This window comes from Apteryx mantelli, chromosome 3 (assembly GCF_036417845.1).
Source record: "Apteryx mantelli isolate bAptMan1 chromosome 3, bAptMan1.hap1, whole genome shotgun sequence".
Lineage (NCBI taxonomy): Eukaryota > Metazoa > Chordata > Aves > Apterygiformes > Apterygidae > Apteryx > Apteryx mantelli.
The window spans coordinates 66,008,551-66,029,093 of record NC_089980.1 but is presented as its reverse complement, the minus strand read 5'-3'; the positions used below and the strand labels follow the sequence as shown (position 1 = coordinate 66,029,093).

Here is a 20,543-nt window from a genome sequence, read left to right as displayed (position 1 = left end):
AGCTTCAATAAAACAAAGACTTAATAAAAATCTGTGATCATAGGAAATCAGCTTATTTTTAATACTGTTAATACTTGTTGTTTAGTTGAATACTCTGTTGCTTCACAGCATGGGAAAAGCAAACAAATCACAAAAACAAACAATAGAATATATATTTTTTTAATTTTTATAAATAACTTATCTGTTACAAAGACAGTTTACCCAGCTAAATCACAAAACCATCAACTCAAGATATCCAAATTAGGTTTTATTAATAAAACAGGTAAAAACTGATTTGTCAATCTTCACATAGAACTGCAGATGAAGCTGAAAAACAAGGCCTCATTTTATAAACAAAATGCATTGAATGCAAGTGCTTTGGGTCTACTGCCTAATTACCTGGGACCGGCGTTTTCTTCCCACATAAAAAAAATGCAAAGCCTTCAAAACAAAGGCCTTTGTGCATTCACATAGATCACTTGTAAAATTCCTAATAAAAATGTCCACTGGCAAATGTTTACAGTGGGTGACAGTCTACTTTGTCTCTTGCTACATTGTTAGCACTCCCTGCAGCCTCACTCTAAGTGCTGCTACATAATTGTGTGCTGTCTTTTGTGCATACTGTACTGTAATTCCATTTTCTTGATCTCAGTTACATACATTCCTGATCATGTGAATATTTTCCTTAAAAAAATAGATCATCAAAACAAAGAGATGCTTGAGGTTGCTTCAGTGTTCAAGTCTGACTTCTCTTTTCCAGCCTTTATTTCAGTTGTCCTAAATATTGCTATCCTTGTTTTCTATAAATATGAGACTTCACCACAAAGTCAGGTTTAGAAACTGGCTGCCAAAACAGGAAAGCATTTAAAGTTCTTGAACAAAGCTGTATGATGCTGCTGCTGTTGATTTTGGCACTGTATGTACTTCCCCAATGAATCTCTCTTCAAGAGTCTGCAAGATACCCAGCAGATGAAGCAAGCTTAAACCGGATGCTGATCTGTTGGTGGGTTGAAAGTTTTAGTTTAAAGTTCCCTCATGCCAGACAAAATACTACCTTGTGTCACCCACCGTAAAACTCAGTGTACAGAGTGAACTATATGCATAACTCTTCCAACTTTTCCTGCATTTTTACCACACTGCATCTGCAGGTCTTCACAGATCATCAGCATTTACAAGAGCAATGTACAGAATGAGCAGAGGAAAGCTATTTTGTGCATAGTTTCTTATTAATGCTCTTACTTTAAGGCATTGCTTCTCTCAGATAAAAAGCTTAAAAAAGGGACATGATCGTGCTTAATCACTTAAAGGGAAAAAAAGAAAGTTAACAAAAAGACTATTACACTATACATACAGAAGTACAAGAAAATAATAAAGGTGAAGAAAAGAAATCACTTAAAGCAGGCTCTAGAGCTATGTACAGTAGGAAAAGCTTTGGGGTATTTCACTGTGTGTATTGTACAGACAACGCATGCAGTTTTTCCTTTTCATCTTTAGATGTGATTGTACTGATTCTGGCTTCACAGAGATGTTTGCAGGGAAGACAAGGCAAAGAGTACCACTGATTTGTGAAGTTCCTCCCTTTATCAAAGGCACCATGTGGCAGCAAACAGTTTAAATAGTTAAACCTTGTTCCTTTTAGATTTCCTCTGTGCATGTAGTGTTTCACTGAAAGCTCTGAAAACAAAAACTATTCTCTAGCTTCTATTCCTTTCCCCTGTCAAAATTCAGTAGTGACATCAGGGCACAGAAGAGGATGGGCAACACCCAAGCACTGAACATGGTGTGTATTACTGGGCTACTGGTAATACTGTACATGGTTCAGGCAGCTGGCAACCGAGTCTTTCAGCAGATTACCTTTCAGCCGATGAATTTCAACTGCCTCTGACACAACACTGAGGTATTACTAGCTCTGTGGGCTGACATTTAACTTTAGCAGAATACCATCTTGTCACACCTTCAATTTTACAAAAATCCTATGCATAAATGCTTTTTTGCCCCTCAATGACTGGATAGTTCCTTGTAGGTTTGCTATTGTTTTACAGAAGATAATGGGCCTGTTGGCTCAGAAATGCCTGGGCATTTCACACTGTTCACAGCGATTTAAGGCCGGATGATTTAAAAAAGTACAGGCAGTACAACTCCACTGAGCTCCCTCATCTTCATCTGTGTCTGGAACAGTCTTTGGTGTTTTCACAATGGACCTCTGATCTGTGGCATGAAAGAGATAAGATAAGCAGTTACTAACCAAGAACAGCATGGAAAGAATTTTGAGATGATTTTTTCAGTAACTGAGAACTGTCTTGCTCCTCGAGAACTGCAGAGCTGTTACAAGTGACAGAGGGCTTTTTACCACTCCTTGACTACAGCTTGATAATTCAGCCAAGCTGCAAAAGGTCAAATTACAAAAAGCAAGTTTCCCATCCCTTCACCCCACTTTCCTTTTGGTCTCAGTTTGAAGTTGTCATATGAAATGAAGAAATTAATACAGGGAACACGCACAAAATTTAAAAGGACAATATGGAGCAGTCTAAAATTTCTTATCACATGAAATATGTGCTCTGTGAACTTTTGACATATTTAATGTTTTGACCCTAGAGAGACTAACAGCAGCTCTTCCCAAAGTCAGATAAACAGTCAGTTACACTAAAGCAAAATCAGTACCTTCCTCTGTCATGCTCTGTAGTACTCTTCCCAAGAGTACAAGTCTATCTTTTCGTATGACATGTAAAAAAAAACTTGGAGACAGCTTCAGAAAGTACAATGCTTCATATCACAATTGCAACAAGAATTATTTATCATTCTTTTGTGATTAGTGAAAACTCATTTTTTTATTTTTAAACTTATTGAAGGACTAAAAAGTAGTACTAATATTTTCATCTTTTCTTTCTTTACTAAGAGATGCTTCAGAGGATTATAAACCAGTCAGGGTTCACTTTGAATTTTCCAAATTGTTGAACACAAATTTGTGAGTTCCTAAAAGATGAGTCAATGTGAACGTCAACAACTATTCACAGAAAATTAAAACTCATTTTCCTCTTTGATGGGAAAGTAGCAATGGTATCTAGATTTATTTACTGTAAAGGGAACTACATAATTTACAAAACTTTTCATAAACTCTTTTGACAGTGATTTCTCATGGTTCAACTGTAAAACATGTTTAAGAGGACTGTACATGGATTTAATTTTACTCAATATTTTCACTAACAGCTTGGATAAAGAAACATAGCAAACTTAAAAAGCATGCATGACAACACCAGTTTGGAGGAGTTACAAATAGTCTGGAGGACAAAAATACCAATTTATCTAGGCCATTTTGAAATACAGAATGGTCAAAAGCCTGTAAGATGATATTCTGTAAGGACAGTTACTGCTAACTCTAAGGACCAATCACACACACACACATATTATGTGGGAAACATAATTGCATAATGTTGCTGGACAGAAATACTGCACAGCAACATTCGGGAATTATTTCATCCGATAGTCTACTTATAAGTCATAGCATGCTGTTGCAAACAAGTTTAATGTCATTCTCTGCTTTATGTAACACACAAGAGGTAATTATTCTATTTTGTTGGACATCTCATTAGGACAAAAAAGTGCAAAACTCAAAATGAGAAACAATGTTCGACTAATAAACTTGGGAATGTAATAGGGCCAGCATCCCTCTCCTCTACAACTACCTAAAACTGTATTTAAAACTAGTATGAAGGGTTTTTATGTAAAATTAATACAAATTTTACAGCAACCAGGAAATCCTCCCTGTCTGGGTAACCAAACTGAATATTTGTAACATATAAATAAATCCACCCTTCACCATGGACAATGATGAAGTCATCTCAGCGAGTTCCACTCATCCCTAAGCAATAAATCTTATGTTTGTTTTTAAAAATGGATCTTTCCATTTACTTAAACTACCTCCCAATATATTAGCCATCTTTAAACATATTGTATTTAATATACTTCTTTTTCTTGAAGGTGTGAACACAGAGAGGAAACAAAAGCACATAGAAGTATATTTACTTTCAAAGCAAATAAAATAGCAAGGTTTGTAAGCTTTTGAAAAAAGTAATCTATTTCATAATCAACATTTAAATGAGATTCACAGAAAAGAACATGATGTTAGATGCAAGCCAGATTTTAGTATTAAAACCAAATTTAACAGGTACAGTACCTTTGGGTTTTGGTGGCACCGGACCAAGAAATCCAATATTATCATAAAAATTATGAATAGCGCTGGGATTAAAATGTGGTCCTAAAAATGAAGAAAAAAAAAAGAAAAGAAAGTGCATCACTTTTTAAAAGAAACTTGGGTACGAAAGCATATCATTTTTTTGGGCAGTAACTCCAAGAGATAGTACTACTATTCACTTATTGTCATCAAAGCGTCAACACAGACATGAGTGAGATATTGGTGGTGTCAACAATGAACTTAAAGAAATTTACTGCCTAAAATATGCAATATAAAGTAAAGACAGAAACAGAAACCAGGAGGCCTGACTCCTACTCCCTCGTTCTTAGTTGACAGACCAAACTCCTCAAATATCCCTTTTCTTCCACTCTCTTATTTTAAGGCATTTTATTAATATATTTTGCCTCGAGACTTTTTTTAAATGGTACTGCATTGAAAGAGGTGTGCTATCTACTATGCAGTATATTACATACTTATTGGAACTCCTAACTCCTGAAACATAGCTAGAACACACAGATATAAAATATCGATATATGCAATTTGCATACTGGATTTAAGGTGAAGTTTTCAGTGCAGCACTACTTTCAGTATACCTGTTTACTTTCTCCTTATCTGCAGGTACACCGTCTGAAGGAGAACTTGCATGGCTCATGACTGAGCTGATCTAACTACTTGCTGCTGCCAAAAACAGAAAATACTAGTCCTTCTCTCTCAGTATCCCATTTATTCTTTCCTGTGCCTCTCCCACACGTCAGCTGTAGCAGGCTTTTCTAGCAACCCAACTTTCTCACGGATTAGTGAGCAGAATCAGCTCTGCAAAGGGTCTAAAAGCAAGAGCAAATAAGGCAAGAGCACAATAAGTGGCAAGAGTAGGGAGCGGAAGGACCTCCCTTTTGGCAGCTTGTGGTTTGGGTCAGCTGTCTCATAATTTCACCCTCATGACCAAAGGCTGTGTCCTTGCAGACAAGGAAAGTGGAAGCAAGAGAGCACAGTGGAAGTTACAGTTGCATTTTATATTTGCTAACTAGAGATGCTGAATACAAGACAGAAGAGAAAGATGAGAGAAAGAGGAACACATATGTATGGCTATGTCATTTAGAGAATTACTTCCACCCTCTTCTTTGATATTCAAATAACCAAACAGATTTTTTTCAGCATTTATTAAATAAACGGCATGACAAGTTTTTAGCTTCCGAGCCAAGAATGAGACAGGAATGACAGTGGGATTAGGAAAATAAAGCCAACAAAAACAAAGGCTTAGAATACAATTACTTTCATAGTTTCATTCAAACTAATGTGATAATTCTGCAAACAGTGTGTATACCTATCATTTATAACACAGTTACTTTGGATACATGCAGCTGTGAAAGGAAGGAGAAAGTAAAAACAATGTTTACAGTTGCTGATGTACTAAGAACATACTGTACCTCTTGCTTGAAAAAGATCAATCTCTTTGGTTAGGCAATCTATGTCTATCTGCAGCTGTCTGTTACAACTTCTTAACTGTTGCATTTCTTCCAGCTGAAAAAATAAATCTGCCTGTTAGACTAAATTTTCCCATTTCATTATCAGTTATCATTCACATGTAGGTAGACAGCATTTAGTTATTTTTGAATTGAAGATAAAAGAATCTTCCCTTACAATGGCAAAGCTTTCAGACTCACTGAATTCTTCTCTCTTATCAGACTTAGAGCTGAATGAACAATTCTAGATTGTGGTTAGACCAGGGTCAACGGTCTGCCAGATCATTGGCTTACCCTCCAGCACTGACAGCTGGTGTATTAACTAGTTTCTCTGAGACTGGTATACTGATGAAGAATAAAAAACATTTTGTGCAGAATGAATACTGAATTGTAGTCTGAAACTTTAGATGATCAGGCCTTTAAGAACATGAGGAAGGACTATCAAATGCAAAACTTTCATGACTACCCTTAAAAGCAACACTGCACGAAGCAGTTGGTGAACTGAAAGGCTGTGGCTAAATAAAGCATATTTAATCTCTACTCTAAATTACGCTGCCCACCAGTGTAATTCTAGCTATAGTACCTATAACTAAATTCAATTATTAAATTCAAATTATTAATTTTTTTTTTTTTAAATGACAGACCATGCTTGTGGTTTAAGGTTTATAGCCTACAGACGTTTCAACTTACTGATGGAATTTGGGAAACAGAATTCGATCTTTTCAGGCGCCTTCGTGTTAGATTATTCTCCATTTCATTGACCTCTGATTTTAGTTTATCCAACTTTTTCTTTTGAATCTCAAGTTCTCGTTGAAGTCGCTCCATCCTGGCTTTCTGGTGTACAAGTAAAGCTGCAATACATAAAATCCCATTTTATCTAATTTATTATCCTTCACATGGCAACATCAGATAAAGATGAAAGTTAGTACTATTTTTGGAAAATACAGATGAAAACATTACTACAGATTACTTTTCCATTCTTTTTACAAGAAAAATCTTTGCCATAAGACAACAGGAATTTTAATGCACGCTGCATTAAAATAAGACAAGTGAATACAATGAGAAAGTCATCCAACATAACAGACGATCACCCAAAATATAGCTGTAATTTGTAAAACAAACAAACAAACCCTCGACATCCACTTTTTCAAGAACGCAGTGGCTCTTACCAGAATGACTACTAGAAACTGAAACCAAACATTTTCTTGCACTGTATTCAACCCAACCATTGTCAAACACATAGTACAAAGCAGATTTCAAAGAGATGTGTCTGCTACAGAGTGCAATATATACTAAGTATGAATTGAGATTTTGATTTTTATTGTGATTGGAAATCAAACATAATCCAGTATTCTTTTCATAGCAGGATATATCAAGTGAAATCAAAACAGAAAATGCTACAAGCAACACAGTTGGTAAACATCAGTTACATTTATCACAGAGGCTGGTGTATATGCCAATTTATCCCTAAACTATAGTGCAGAATCATTAGCTCAGCTTCTAACTTCTGGTGCTGCTTACTGTTCATAAGGAAAATGACATTAAAGGCCTAATTCAGAAATGGTGAAGTTAGCATTTAAACACAACTTTTCAAAGCTATAAAAAAAAAAACACACAGCAAGTAGCAGAATATGCAAACTAATTCATACTCAAAAAGTTTATTTCATTAAAAGGTAGGCATACTGTTAAATGTCACCATATGAACATAACATTGCTCAAAGCAATAATTGCTTTCTATATAAATGAAAAAATATATTTCATTAAACAAACCCAACAATCATTTCAACTTCTGTATTGTCATTCATTCATTAGATAACTAAAATCCATTTGAACTGTAATCAGTTTCAGAAACTATTGGTACCTTTATAACACTGTGGAAATTATTAAAAAGTAGCAATACAAGGTATTAAAAAAAAAAAAAAGGCTAGAACTTTGCCTCACAAAGAAAGCCTCCAGCTGGCATGTGAGGTTTAATTCATCACAATTTCTTTTGTGTACAAAAAGTTTGAAACTTGCACCAATTTGGTTGGTTAGGTTCCCTCATTAGTTGCAGAGAAAAAGAAAAAAAAACCCCAACACATCAAAAAGATGAAACTTTCCACATCTTCAGCAGATAAAACTGCCATTTACCGCTATTCATGCCTATTCATTTATTCACGCATCATATTTTGTCTTAGAGGTTCTTCAAATGGAGGCACCATGCCAAACTATTTGTACTGTGTCATAGTAGCGCAAGGCCTTAGCCAGATTCAGCCTAGGCCTTCATTTGAAACACATGTTGTATTCAAAAGAGACTGAAATGACAAGAGTGGTGCAAGTTGCTATCTCTTTTTGTTCAATTTAGAGATGTTTACATACATATTCAAACAGCCACTAGCCACACTATGGTTAAAGCTGCAGCTGTGCTTTGATGTAGTGTAACAGTGTAGCAATTGAAACCCCAAGATCCAGATTTTTGTTGAAGATTGATTCAAGATCAGGTACAGAGTCTCAAGATACAGCATCCCCTCTCAAATAGTCTTTTAGAAACAATCCCATTTCTGAACTTTAAGAGTAACAAATGTAGCTGCAACTATGAAGAAAAGAAATCCAAGACTACTCTACTCCTACTCTTGCTGGGAGAGCACAAACCTCTTTTCCTTCTACATTTGATTTCCACTTTTAGGTAGAACCCTCCACAAAACAGACTCAGGATCCTTGCGTAGATGTGTCAAACTATTAACATAGGCTGCTGGTTATCAACGAGTACACTGCACTAGGTACATAAGGAAGAGCACTGTCAGAGTGTCTCCAGGACACCTTATGGCATGCATTCAAGAGTCAGACTATGGGCAAGGCTGCATCTTTGGAAGACTTTGCATTTTTTATTCTCTTCTAGCTCTTCTTGTAAAGGGAAAGCAAATGCAACTTCTCATTTCAATGTTTTCCAAGTTTGGGGATTGTCATTATGGAAAGGCGCTGATGGATGCCTACTTACTTTTCATTTTCACACCACTTTACAGACACGATCCAATTCATTCTCCTGTCAGCTTTGTGACTATTTTACCATTCCATAATTTCAAATCCCAGTGGGCTTTACACTCTCATAACAAAATTACTCTTATGATTAGAGAAGAGTAATCATTTGATACTGTTACCCCAAACTTCTTCTATTAAAAATAACTTGGATAAGGGACTGACAAGCCATTGGTTCAAGTGATGGCTTTTACATAATATTTGATAATCTTGCTTAACTACCAATTTGGCAACTGTGGGGAAAAAGAAGGGGGGAAGGAAAGACTAAAAGTCTTTCCCCTATGTTTCCCTCTTGTATCATTTATTAACAGGAGAAAGCAATTTAAGTTTTTAGCTCCCTCTAGTGTTGATTAGAGCAACTGAAAGTGTTAGGAAACAAAACACTGTAAAGCACATCTAAATCAAATGTTATTCAGCTCCTAGCATTAGTTTACACTGTCCACCAGGAGACATTTCATGGGCTTTGATGGCACTGTTTTACTTGCAGGAATGAGCTTCTGTAAGTGGGCAGCACAGACACACCCAAGTTTGCTCTGCATTGGGCTAACTTGAAATATGAGCAGAAAGGCTCAGGCTTACACTTGTTCATTCAGACTTTCTTAAAAAGAAAGTATTTACTGTAAGCCTTCTAGCAGAAGCAGTACAAAGTCTGCCTCCCTGATTCATCATTAGTGTACCACAATCTGAATACATTTCATGTTCGGCTTTTTAACTATGTGCAAATAGGGTACTGTGCGCACATTCAATTTCTGCATTTTCACACTGATCAGACTGGCAGGAATGGTTTGCTTTGATTCTGTTAATTCTCTGGCAGATGCCACTGTTTTTTTTTCACATTCAAAGTGGACACTTCCCACAACAAAGGCTGTAGACCATGGATAAAAGGAGCATGAAACTCTGGAGGACACAGGGTTATTGCTGCTTTACCAGAGACCTTTTCAAATATTGAATATACTTGTAAAACTGAAAGTTTGTACATAAGCAGATTTGCAGACGCTTTGAGAAAAGTTAAACAGTTACTGCTTTAGAGTGTCTTTTGCTATTTTAAGTGTTTCTAAGAAAAATGTAAATCTAGGAACACTAAATGATTTCATCCTATTCTAGAGACCTAAGAGTAAAGGGGAATTCTGGTAACTAGTATCAGCAGGTATATGAAACATGGAGGACAGACTTCTGTATGTGCATATTTTCAAAATCTGCATTTTAAAGTGCACAAAATTAATCGGTCATTTAATAACTACTTTAGCAGTTTATGTTGATACCTCTGTTATCTCTTTCCAATATTCTTTTCACTCCACTTTTAAAATAGAGCACCAGGCAAGAGTGGGGCCTGATATGCAGAGTCAAAATAATGCAGTATGTTTTCTCAAATCACATTATGCAATGAATGGTAAGGCCTCTTGGAGCATGGGGCACAGTGCTATTTCACTCAAGTCTTTTTTTTAAAACCTGTACAGATTTGTTAGAATGTTAAGAAGTCTGTTCTGTAGCATTTTTTTGAAACTTTAAAAACCTCCAAGAAACAAAAGTGAGAATTGTGAAAAATGTCAAGTTACTAAACTAGTTTCTTCAATATGTTTACTAAAAAAACAAAACAAAAAAAAACCCAAAAAACTTTGTAGAGATGACTAAGTCTATAACTATGCATCCTCTCCCTTCCTCTAGTTAAGGGAAAAACATGAAAGTATGTCAGACAGTCTAAAGTTAAGTAGCATTGAACTAAGACTTCTAGTTAAGTTCTCTAGTATGGAAACATTAAGTTAGGAATTTAATAACATAATTATACATTTTCCTGATAAGATGGCCTGCCTTTCCCATTGTACAGAAAGAATAAACTACTAAATAATGATTTAGCCTCACTATTCAACATATGATTACATGCATACTGACTGAACATATAAATCTATTTCTGAGTACGGAACTGTCAGTTTCTAACAGGATTTCCCTATGTTGTTCAACAATCAGGCACTTTATTATAATAAAAATTAATTATATTATCTATTGAAAACTCTGCTAAGTAATGGGGCACTGATAGCAGGGAACTGATACTAAATAGATTAGCATCAAAATCTATCCTGTTTCAGCTATCCTGTCAGGCATGCTTACAGCATTATTTTTCCAGCAGCATTATTATTAATTCTTATTGACTTCATTAATGGGTGAATGCTGTCAACACTTCCACAAGTGAGTCTACAGGATCTCAAGCTGGAATCCCAGAAAAAGAAACCATGCAATTAGCAACCGCTTCTGAAGAGTTTGGTTACAGAGACTTTCTTCGCATCACGAAGTCAATGGCAGAGACAACCTGATATTCCAGGACAATAATCAATGTCTTGATTGCATCTATTTCATTTGAGCAGTGCTTTACTACTTTTCACATTATACAATCTCCAGTTCTGGCAGCAAACAAGACAAAGATCTGTGGCAGCCTTCTACTACCCACTGTGTCACTGCACAGAACAGCAGAGGAAGACATGGGAGAAAAGCAGAAATGCAATCATGAAAAGAAAGATCAGAAAAACCTATACAGATCGTAATTGAAATAAAGTACCTCAGATAACTTTTATTCTGAAATTTCTTGATTTCTAGATCTTTGATTTCATGATTTTGTAACTTGCATACAGAATTACACCTTTCTTGTGTATGCATCTGAAACTTCCAAGAAATCTGGAAAAATAAATTCCCTTGGGAACTGACCCAACCTTCCTGTGAGTCAATGTGGTTTAGATTTTTCAGATTCACAGAAGAAGCATCTGCCACTCTAACCAAGGAATTAACTGTAGGTTATAGATGAACTACCAAGTAGACAAGCCCTGTGCTTTACCAGAGAGCCCCACAGCTACAGGCTGACAGGAGAATGGTATTCTTGAATCCTGACATCTGCCCCAGGTTCTGAAGGAAGCAGAGGACTCTCTAATGGCCAAGGGTCATTTTGCTCTTGACAAGACTTGAGCTCTCTTTATCCCACTTAATCTGCAATAAGGATTTCAGGTTGGCGATGATCCTTTTAGATCACTGTTCCCATCCTGCCTTTTGCCATCAAGCTCAGCTCCTCATATCGAGGCATTCTAGTAAGGGACACTATCTCTGTCTGGATAGCAATCAGGTGACAGAATAGAAAAAGGAATATTCCTGCTATCAGTTTCTCTGCTTTTCACCAACACAACTATGATGGCAGACAGTAGCACTTAGTAGGTCTAACACACCTTCCTGTGCTCCTGGGCTGGACCATGCACATGAATTTATTTCACTGTAACAAAGCAAAATAAATGTCCTTTGACACCAAAGCAACTCCACCTACCACATTCCTTCTATCCCAAGCCAGTTGCAAATCCCTCTGCCAAAATAAGGAGCATTCTGGGCAGAAATGGAAAAGTTGATGAAAATGCATTTTTCTCTAATCATAGCCAGGGAAACTACTCATCTGTTCTGACTAAAATTAAAATGAGACAGCACCTAGCACGGAAGGTTTCTGCACATAGCCTGGCAAAATTATAAGCAGCTTAGAACATGGCCTAATGATCAAAAGTGTCAAGTAATCCAAAACACTTTTAGTAATTTTTTTTTTTTTTTTAATAAAGAGCCAAGTTTAGATGCAATAATTAGGACTTCTAGATATCAAGGTCATACCAATAAGTCAATCACCTATTTCTCAACTTCTGAAAGATTAAATGTAAAACAAAAAATTAAGAAGTACTGCAGTTCATGCAACAAAACTGAAGACAACATACACCAGAAACCTGAATGCTTCTAAATGTAAGGAACTCTTTGGAAGCACAAGAGTACTTTATGTACTAGTGAAGAACACAAAACAAAAGGAGGGTGTTTCCTAAAGGTCATCACAAAGACAGAGTGCTACAGCCCACGTCACACATCTGCATTTGATCTGAAAACCAGGGTTGTATCTTAGCTTTAGGAACAACTGGGCCCCACAGCAGATGCATGCCAGACAATACTTTTGAACTCGAGGCTACACAGCAAAAAGGGGCTCCTCAAGCTTGCCTCAGGTTGACAAACTGGATGCTGATACCTCACAGCCTGTAGAATTGTGCAGGAAGTCAGACTACAATAGCCATTACTGTCAGGGTGCAAGAGATACAGAGCTCGACCTGCTAGAAGTCAGTCCCATCAGAAAGTCAGAACAGGAGAAAGGGACACCCTCTCACAACGAGTAGCTAAAAATGGAGGGTGCTTGAGAGCCGAGATCATGATATATTTAAAAGAGTAAGGATGAGATTCATTTTGCTTCATTTTTGGACATCTAAAGTCCTCTAGGACTAAAACAGACAGCCAAGTCTCTTTACAGTAAGGAAAGAGAATGCTACCGCCAAAGGGAAATTTGTCTTACTCATCCACAGACAAATCACTTTCTGAAGTTCTTCAACTCTCCCTTGCTCACAAAAGACAATCTAGAATGATTAGTTTTTTTATTTGGACAACTAAAATTTAGACATTTGAGTTAGGGAGGAATTTATCTCACCAAAGATATGATTACCTCCAGTAGCAGAGAATAAGCTATAATCAGTTTTTATTTACCTCATTACTATAGTACTCCAGATGTGGACCAGGCTTCTACTGTCCTGGTCACTGTACCTACACAAAACAGAAAGGCTAAACTAACTGAGAATGTTTACAGTAGTCTTGGAACAAGCCAATCTTTTAATATTGAATTAGTTGCTAAGTCCAAAGACTCATTCTAAGACTCATTCGACATCTTTATTAACCCTCATGTGTTTTTTTTTTTTTGCATAAACCTTCAAATTGGTAACAAAAACATGCAAAACATGAAAGCAGAAGCAAAAAGATTAACAAATTGGGTTGCTGTATCACATATTTTAAGTTCTACCCTCCGTTTACAGCACTGACCATTTAAAACAGCTTTCTTTGGGGTGGGGTTTCTTCTTGAATTTAATAGTGTAACAGAAGTAAGTACCAGAACTTTAAGCATTTTATTGTCGAGCACGCATAAAGAAACATTGAGGCAAACATTTCCTCCCACTAATTGCTTTTGAAATCTGTTTTCCTGGCTTCTTAAATAATACTTACAAGAAGAAGAAGAAGGAAGAAAAAACAAAAACCCCTTATCCAATAGAATATCAACTGATTCAAAAATCTGCCAGTAAACTTGTAACTTTAAATTATTACAACAAATTGAACAAGCTTAGATGTTTGTTTCAGGACAACGTAAAAATGAAGATGCTATGACTCCACTTCATTAAACAGATAACATATCTACTTTAGACAAAAAGATGAATTATCTCCAAATATCCAGTTACATGTCTTCACCATAAAAAGAAATCTATGACTTGATTATAAATTTTTTTAAATTTAAGAAATGCTTAAGAATGCTGAAGTTGAAGATACTGTATTAACATCACAAAGGCTGATCAACTGTTTCCTTCTGTTCTGTAATCTACATGCTGAATTGACAACCTGGTTGAAATTTCTACTATTTACATTAAGAATATTACCTTGTGTGTAGGCAGCATCATCAGATCCCATACTCAATTTCCGTGCATCACTGATCCTATCCACATGTGCTAAAACAGGGTCAGCAAGATGCTGGATACCCTCTGGTTCAACATAGTGATCAGGAAGGTTTAGAAGGTTTGTAGGTTCAAAGGTTGGGGACACTACCCCTGGAGAAACTGCAGGGGGCTTATTTGGAGAAACTGTAATTTTAAAAGTATATTTTGTGTTAGGCTGTGTGACCACCACTCGAGGAGAGGTTGCAGTGGTGCTGTTGCCCACTGCTCGACTCTTGGGTGGATGGTGATGAATAAATGCAGGACCCATGCTTACTTGACCAGACATATTCCTAGAAGTGGTAGATACTCCAGGGTTTGTCGATATGAAAAGTGTGGGCTGGTTCCGCACAACTTGATCATCTCCTGTTGTGGCATTTGCTGAAATGTAGACCTTAGGTTGACCGCGTGTGATCACTTCATCAGTATTTGGTGGACTGGCCGATATGTAAACAGTGGGTTGACTTCTACTTAAGGTCTGGCTGTTGAGGGAAGAGGGAGCAGAGGAGGTGCGAGGGCCAGTTGAGCGCAACTTAGAAGAACTGTTTCTTTGTGGTGGTTCAAGTTTGATTTCAATTTGGTTTTTGCGAGGTCCTGTGGATATATTCTGAATGTTGTATTGGCTATGAGTAGATGATTGTGAGCTACCAGATGAATGAATCATAGGTGCTTGTGGAGTAGTAGGAGAACTGATAGGCATATAGACATGAGAAGTCTGGTGGCCTTGCTGATTTGGCTGCGTTGAGTGTTGCGATGAGGTATGTGGCGTAGTATTGGATGTAGGAAGAGTAGTCCAGGGACTTGGTTGCAAAGGCTGGTAGACTTGCTGAGGGTGCATGGGATTAAACTGAGATGCCCAGCCTGGCTGCTGCTGTGTCTGTCGAGCTGTACCACTAGGAGCTGTGATATAAGGCCTAATATAGATAGAATTTCCCTGTGGACTGTTAAGAACAGGAGGAGGTACACCATGTATGTGCAAAGATGTAGGGGTATTACGGCCAGGCTGAATATTTGGGGCTAAAGTTACCATAATGGGGTTGAATCTGGGTGTTTGTTGAGACAAGCTAGATACTCCCTTGCTGCCTAGGTGAAATCCAAGATGTTGCCCTGGATTAGAAGTACTAACTGTATTAGCCATTCCAAAGACATTAAAACCTTGTGGAACCTGCGCAGGTGCTGTCTGTGGTTCCTGCTGAAATAGTTCATTGTTGGGCTGACTGGTTTGAAGGTGTCCATCGCTAACACTGTGAGCTAGAGTCCTACTTCCATTCATTCTACTTCCTTCTCTTCCATGGTGATACACGTTCTGTGACTGCAAATCCAAATTAAGAGATGTCATGTGATTTCGTAGTCCAGGAATCCCAGAATCATCTGAAAAACCTAGGTCTCCTTCACCGTAGAGATACTTTGTGCTCTCCTGAGAGAGAACTGCACAACAGGCATCCAAATTGTTATTATTCTATAAAAAGAGACACAAAAGTTTGAAGTTACTGATAAAATACTGTCATGGCTAGATATATATACATTGAATCATCATTGAAAAGTTAATAATGCAGCATCAAATGGAAAGCTTTAGGTGGTCGGCCAGCACAGATGCCGCACATGCACAAGGGGCTTGCATGTGAAGCTTACTATTTTGAGAACTGTGATTCAGTCACTGGCACCAAGGGCGGAGGTCTGCATTGTTGCTGAAGTAGTGACAGGGAGATCTTGGACCTTGACAAGCTAACACGATACAGTACGATACACCTTGGATGAGTACTTTTGCTATTCCTCCCCAATTTCAGAACAATCTTCAGCAATGACCAAGTTTCTGGCTTGAGGGGGAAAATGACAGAAGGAATGGTTTCACAGTACCTGTATATTACTGGTAAATAACTTAAAAACAACAACAACAAAAATACATGTTCATTTTAAATGTTTTCCCAAACTTTTCAGTACCTGTTATACATTACCTCCTGCTGCAAATAAAAAGTAAACTTTATGAAAAGAAACATGCAGACCAAGAGAAAAGTTGCACAGGAGTACATGGCTTAAACTTTACATAAAAATTCAGTTTATACACATACAGCACAGGACTATTCTTTCACAAGACAAAACTATTAATGGAAAACTCAGGGGACATTTGAATGTTTATTTTAAACCACTGTTTTCAAAGCTTAAAAAAAACAACCTTGCGTTTGTATGAAGTTACTCTATAAAACCTGTAATATGATGACTTAAAACAATAAACACCCAACTCTATACCTAGCTAATATACCTTTTAAGAATATTTCAAAAGTAAACTGCTAGTACCTCTTCTGTTTGTCCGCAAATTTATTAATATTGTACCTAGATTTCCCCAATTTAGTTTTCCACATAAGGACTTTTAGAAAAGAGTGAACATGCATAGGTAGCATTTCAGAACATTCTGCTCTGTTTATATTACTTACAAAAAAAAAAAAAAAAAGAAGAAGAAATAAGGGTTAATACCTTCAGTCAGAAAAGCACCTGCTATGGCCCAGACACTATTAAAACTAAACAAATGCATCCCAACACACAAAACCAGTCACTAGAGAGAATGTAGATGATCAAGAGAAAAATGCATATGCAATATAGTAAAAAAATTATCAGAAATTTAGTTAGAGAATACACAAGCAAGATAAGTTAACCCATGCTACATGCTTTGTATCATTATTTTTGTTAAAGCAGCAAATGGTAGCTCTCATCCTCCAATCAGGATGAGAGCTCACAGACAGCTGTTCAGACACACCAAGATTGTCTCTAAAAAATTTACCAAAAGAAGAGAAAGACAGAACATAACAGAAGTGGGAGAACAAGGCAAAATTCCACCCACAAAACCAAAGTTGTATTGATACAGGCCAGATGCAGTTCTAAATTCTTAAAAACAAAACAAAACCCTCAAATCCTTAAAAAAATCAGGATTCCCTGAAGGCCATCTAACTAGTCAATTATGGATAAGAATTGTTGCAGAGGAGTCTTGAAAGATATGAAAATGGGTCAAATGATGGTATGGTATATTGGCTCTAGCTTGGAACAAGCACAAGAGGACAAAGTAATCAAATGAAGTTAGTCATGAAGAAGGGTAATGCACTTAGATAGAATGGTGGGTGAGTAAGAAAAGAATAGCCTTGTATTTGTTGCAAAGGAGAAAAGGGAGCCAGAAAAGGGACAGAGGTAGGATGCCACAGAATAACAAGCTGGAAAGATCTTAGAGGCAGAATTTTAAATGAACTTAAGTGAATTAAAATTATTAACAGAAAGGCCAAAAATACCAAGCAAAAAAGGAACAGGCCAAGCTTGCAAGGCCCTTACATTCAACTTGAATGCATTTCTTTGGACAATTTTTTTTCTTTTTTAAGACTGCATCTAATCAATTCCAAAATTTCAGTGACGTCAATGAGCAAATTGGAGAACTCAAAGGGGAAACGGGGGCACATGGAACCCCTGGCATCTTCTGGTTGGCAGAGGCAGAGTTTCAACCGCTTCTAGCTCTTTATAGATCAGAGAACCGGTTGATGGCAGAATTGAGCATATTCCAGCATAACAATACCCCTCATCTTAGCTCTGCCCATGTCTCAATTGAGTTTAAAATGCTGGCACCCTGAAAGAGAAAGAAAAAAAAAGAAAGAATAAGAATGTTGGAGGGAAATGAGGAAGCAAGGACAGGATGTAGACTCGAGGAGCAGGTGGTTATAAAATGCCCCAGACATTAAAAAAAGAATAATGGGCGACAATGCTCCGGGAAGGGAGAAGCTGCAGTGAGACCCTGAAACGAAGGGCAGGGGAGAGTTGAATATAGGAAGCTTGTCGGGAAGAATGGAGAGATGCAAAACTTTCCAGGAACACTCAATACATTCACAGCCCAAGAAAGCAATAAAATGTTACGCTCCCTAAATTACGCAGGTTTAAATTTCATCCTATTAAATTTTTGCTGGTCCTCTGGTTTCAGTATACTAGATTTTGTTTGTATTTTAAATGGTGGGCTATTCACCTTCAAGACTTTTTCATACTCTGTGTCTCCTTAAGTTTTTCTTTATAAGCATATAATACTGTATAAACCTTCCTTTGTAAACAAGCTAAAAAGATTTCTCTAAAAAAAATTTCAAAGGACTGAGATGTGTATTACTTTCCTATACAATTCATAATGTGAAGAATTTCCTCTGTTTAAATTATTTCAGGTTTTCTTTTGGTATTTTATACTTCCTGGTTTAAAAACAAATTCACCTGAACAAGTGATGCTTGCCATCAGGAGTTGCAGGCAAGGCAAATGAAGCCTTTCTTGTATCTGAAAAGGTACTTAACTAAATCTAAATTAAACAATAGTTACTACATTTATCAGAAATTCCTTCCACTATATAAAAAGAATGTTGATTGCCTTTATATAGATATATATATATATAGTCTTTATATACATAAATATAGTCTGTCTCTCTTTCTCTCTGTATAAAAAGACAATCAACATTCTTAACATCATAACCATATCACGGCCACAGATGTCATAGTCAAAGTCCAGAGATGGCTAGCTTCTGGAAACTCATGGCCCATCTTTTTCCCAGTCAAGCTGTGTATACTGATGATCAACATGACTATTCAGGCAATCCTCTACTATCCAGAGTACTGAAAGGCTGGAATACCTTGGATAATGAAAAAACCCAGTCAATATGGATGCTGTGGGATCACTGGAAAATGCAAAGCAAACACATTTATGTGCAGAGTTAAGCAAGTCTATCAGCATTTGTTAGTTCCAAGCACTCAAAGTGCCCCTATAACATGCTTCCTCAAGCTTTGGACAGGCATATTAATTCATCTGCCAATACAACTAATCAATATATGATGCTACAGAGAGTGGAAGTGGTATAAAATATGGGCATATGAGTATATTGACAGTGGCAGAACAGGAAAGAGACATATCTGGGGTAGAAATTAGCCGATCTGGCAGGCCATAGCCTTAGCACTAACCGTAGCACCAGAAAAATATGCTTCATTAGTTCCAAGCCTAGAAGGAATCCATAAAATAGATTAGCAGCATGGACTCCAAGGCTAAAATAAAACAAACTAAGGCCATCGGGAAGCCAAAGCCATGGGAAGCACAGGGCAGAAGCACATCAGTGAGTCATATCAGCCCAATCTAACATTTCTAACCACCTAGTCCTGCCTCATACAGGCTGACCGAACACAGAGAACTTGTGTATCTGCATGACACTCCTCAGGGCTTCTCGTTGTGAAACGTGTAAGGCCACTGGTGCTGGCTCTGCTGGCCAAAGGAGCTGCAGAGAGGAAAGCAGCAGGGCCAACATGGGTGCAGGCAAGGGCCAGTTAACCCTGAGCCTGATGGAGACTGGGTGGCAAAATTACTTCTGGACCTGCCCTGATCCTCAAAGCAAAAAAAGCTTCATCCGTGCAGCACTGCCTTAATTGTCCCTGCTGGACTCAAGTTGGCTTTGCATTCCTCCTTCTGCCACAATTCATTTTGGCTCCTGAGATGGCCAAAAGGCATACTGATTGGCAAGATGGTATTCTCCATGCACATATGGCTTCACCTTGGGACAACCCTGATTAGACATGGAATAAGAGAGGCCAGTTTAACACTTAGTTTGCTGTGCAAAATAAACAAGTTGGCTGTATATATTTGTCTCATTTAGAAAGGGAAAAAAAATCTGCTTTCAAGAGAGCCACCCACACACGACTAGTTAACATTTAAGATAAGCATTACCTCTTACATACACAATCATAAGCAGAACACTGACCTGTAACATGCATCTGGATACAACACCTTCAGGTACCTCAGGAAATTTCTGTCGCAGGTCATGTAAAACCTGAATATCAATTTGCTGGCTTCCTTGGGCCATTCGTATACTGCCTGGTCAGGATTGTTCTTCAACAGGCAGTTCTAGGCCTTAGTAAAAGGGATACTCATCTCTTCTGCCCCAGCATTTTCTGGAAGAGGAAGGAAAACCTTAAGGCACTGTGGGAGCAGGCACTGTTGATGTAAAAAGTTTTTCCAGTTATTAAATATAAGTCTATATTTTATGTCAACATTTTCCCATTCTACAGCTCTGCAAACTAATTGTCCTTCAGACACTCAAAATTGAAAACTGCCCATTTATAGGCACATCTCCTAATCATTTTCCTTCTACCGTTTTACATCATTAACATTATAAAATATACTAATGAGAATTTAAAAATACTTGATTTAGCAACATATTAAAATTCTTGATTTTAAGAATAGCATTTTTTTGCTTGCCCATTTAAAACACTGAAGTACAAATGAGAAAAACTACATGAGAAAAACTACATAAAAACAGGGAGAAAGTGTTCATTCAGCTTTTGAGGATACCTACACTGTTACCTTTATCATCACTGTTA

The 20,543-nt window shown here is 37.3% G+C and overlaps 1 protein-coding gene across 4 annotated transcripts in view; it reads right to left on the bottom strand.

Annotated features, from left to right (window-relative positions):
- Positions 1-143: 143 nt before the first annotated feature.
- TAB2 (TGF-beta activated kinase 1 (MAP3K7) binding protein 2) overlaps positions 144-20,543 on the bottom strand; it is a 69,139-nt gene continuing 48,739 nt past the window's right edge. For all 4 annotated transcript variants that reach the window (XM_067293546.1, XM_067293547.1, XM_067293548.1 and 1 more), the window contains 6 exons: positions 19,925-20,114; positions 14,121-15,633; positions 6,325-6,485; positions 5,599-5,692; positions 4,154-4,234; positions 144-2,187 (listed from right to left, as the gene is read on the bottom strand). In XM_067293546.1, the coding sequence (XP_067149647.1) occupies positions 2,042-2,187; positions 4,154-4,234; positions 5,599-5,692; positions 6,325-6,485; positions 14,121-15,633; positions 19,925-20,026 (2,097 nt within the window). In that variant the 5' untranslated portion in view covers positions 20,027-20,114 and the 3' untranslated portion in view covers positions 144-2,041. The remainder of the gene's footprint in view (positions 2,188-4,153; positions 4,235-5,598; positions 5,693-6,324; positions 6,486-14,120; positions 15,634-19,924; positions 20,115-20,543) is intronic.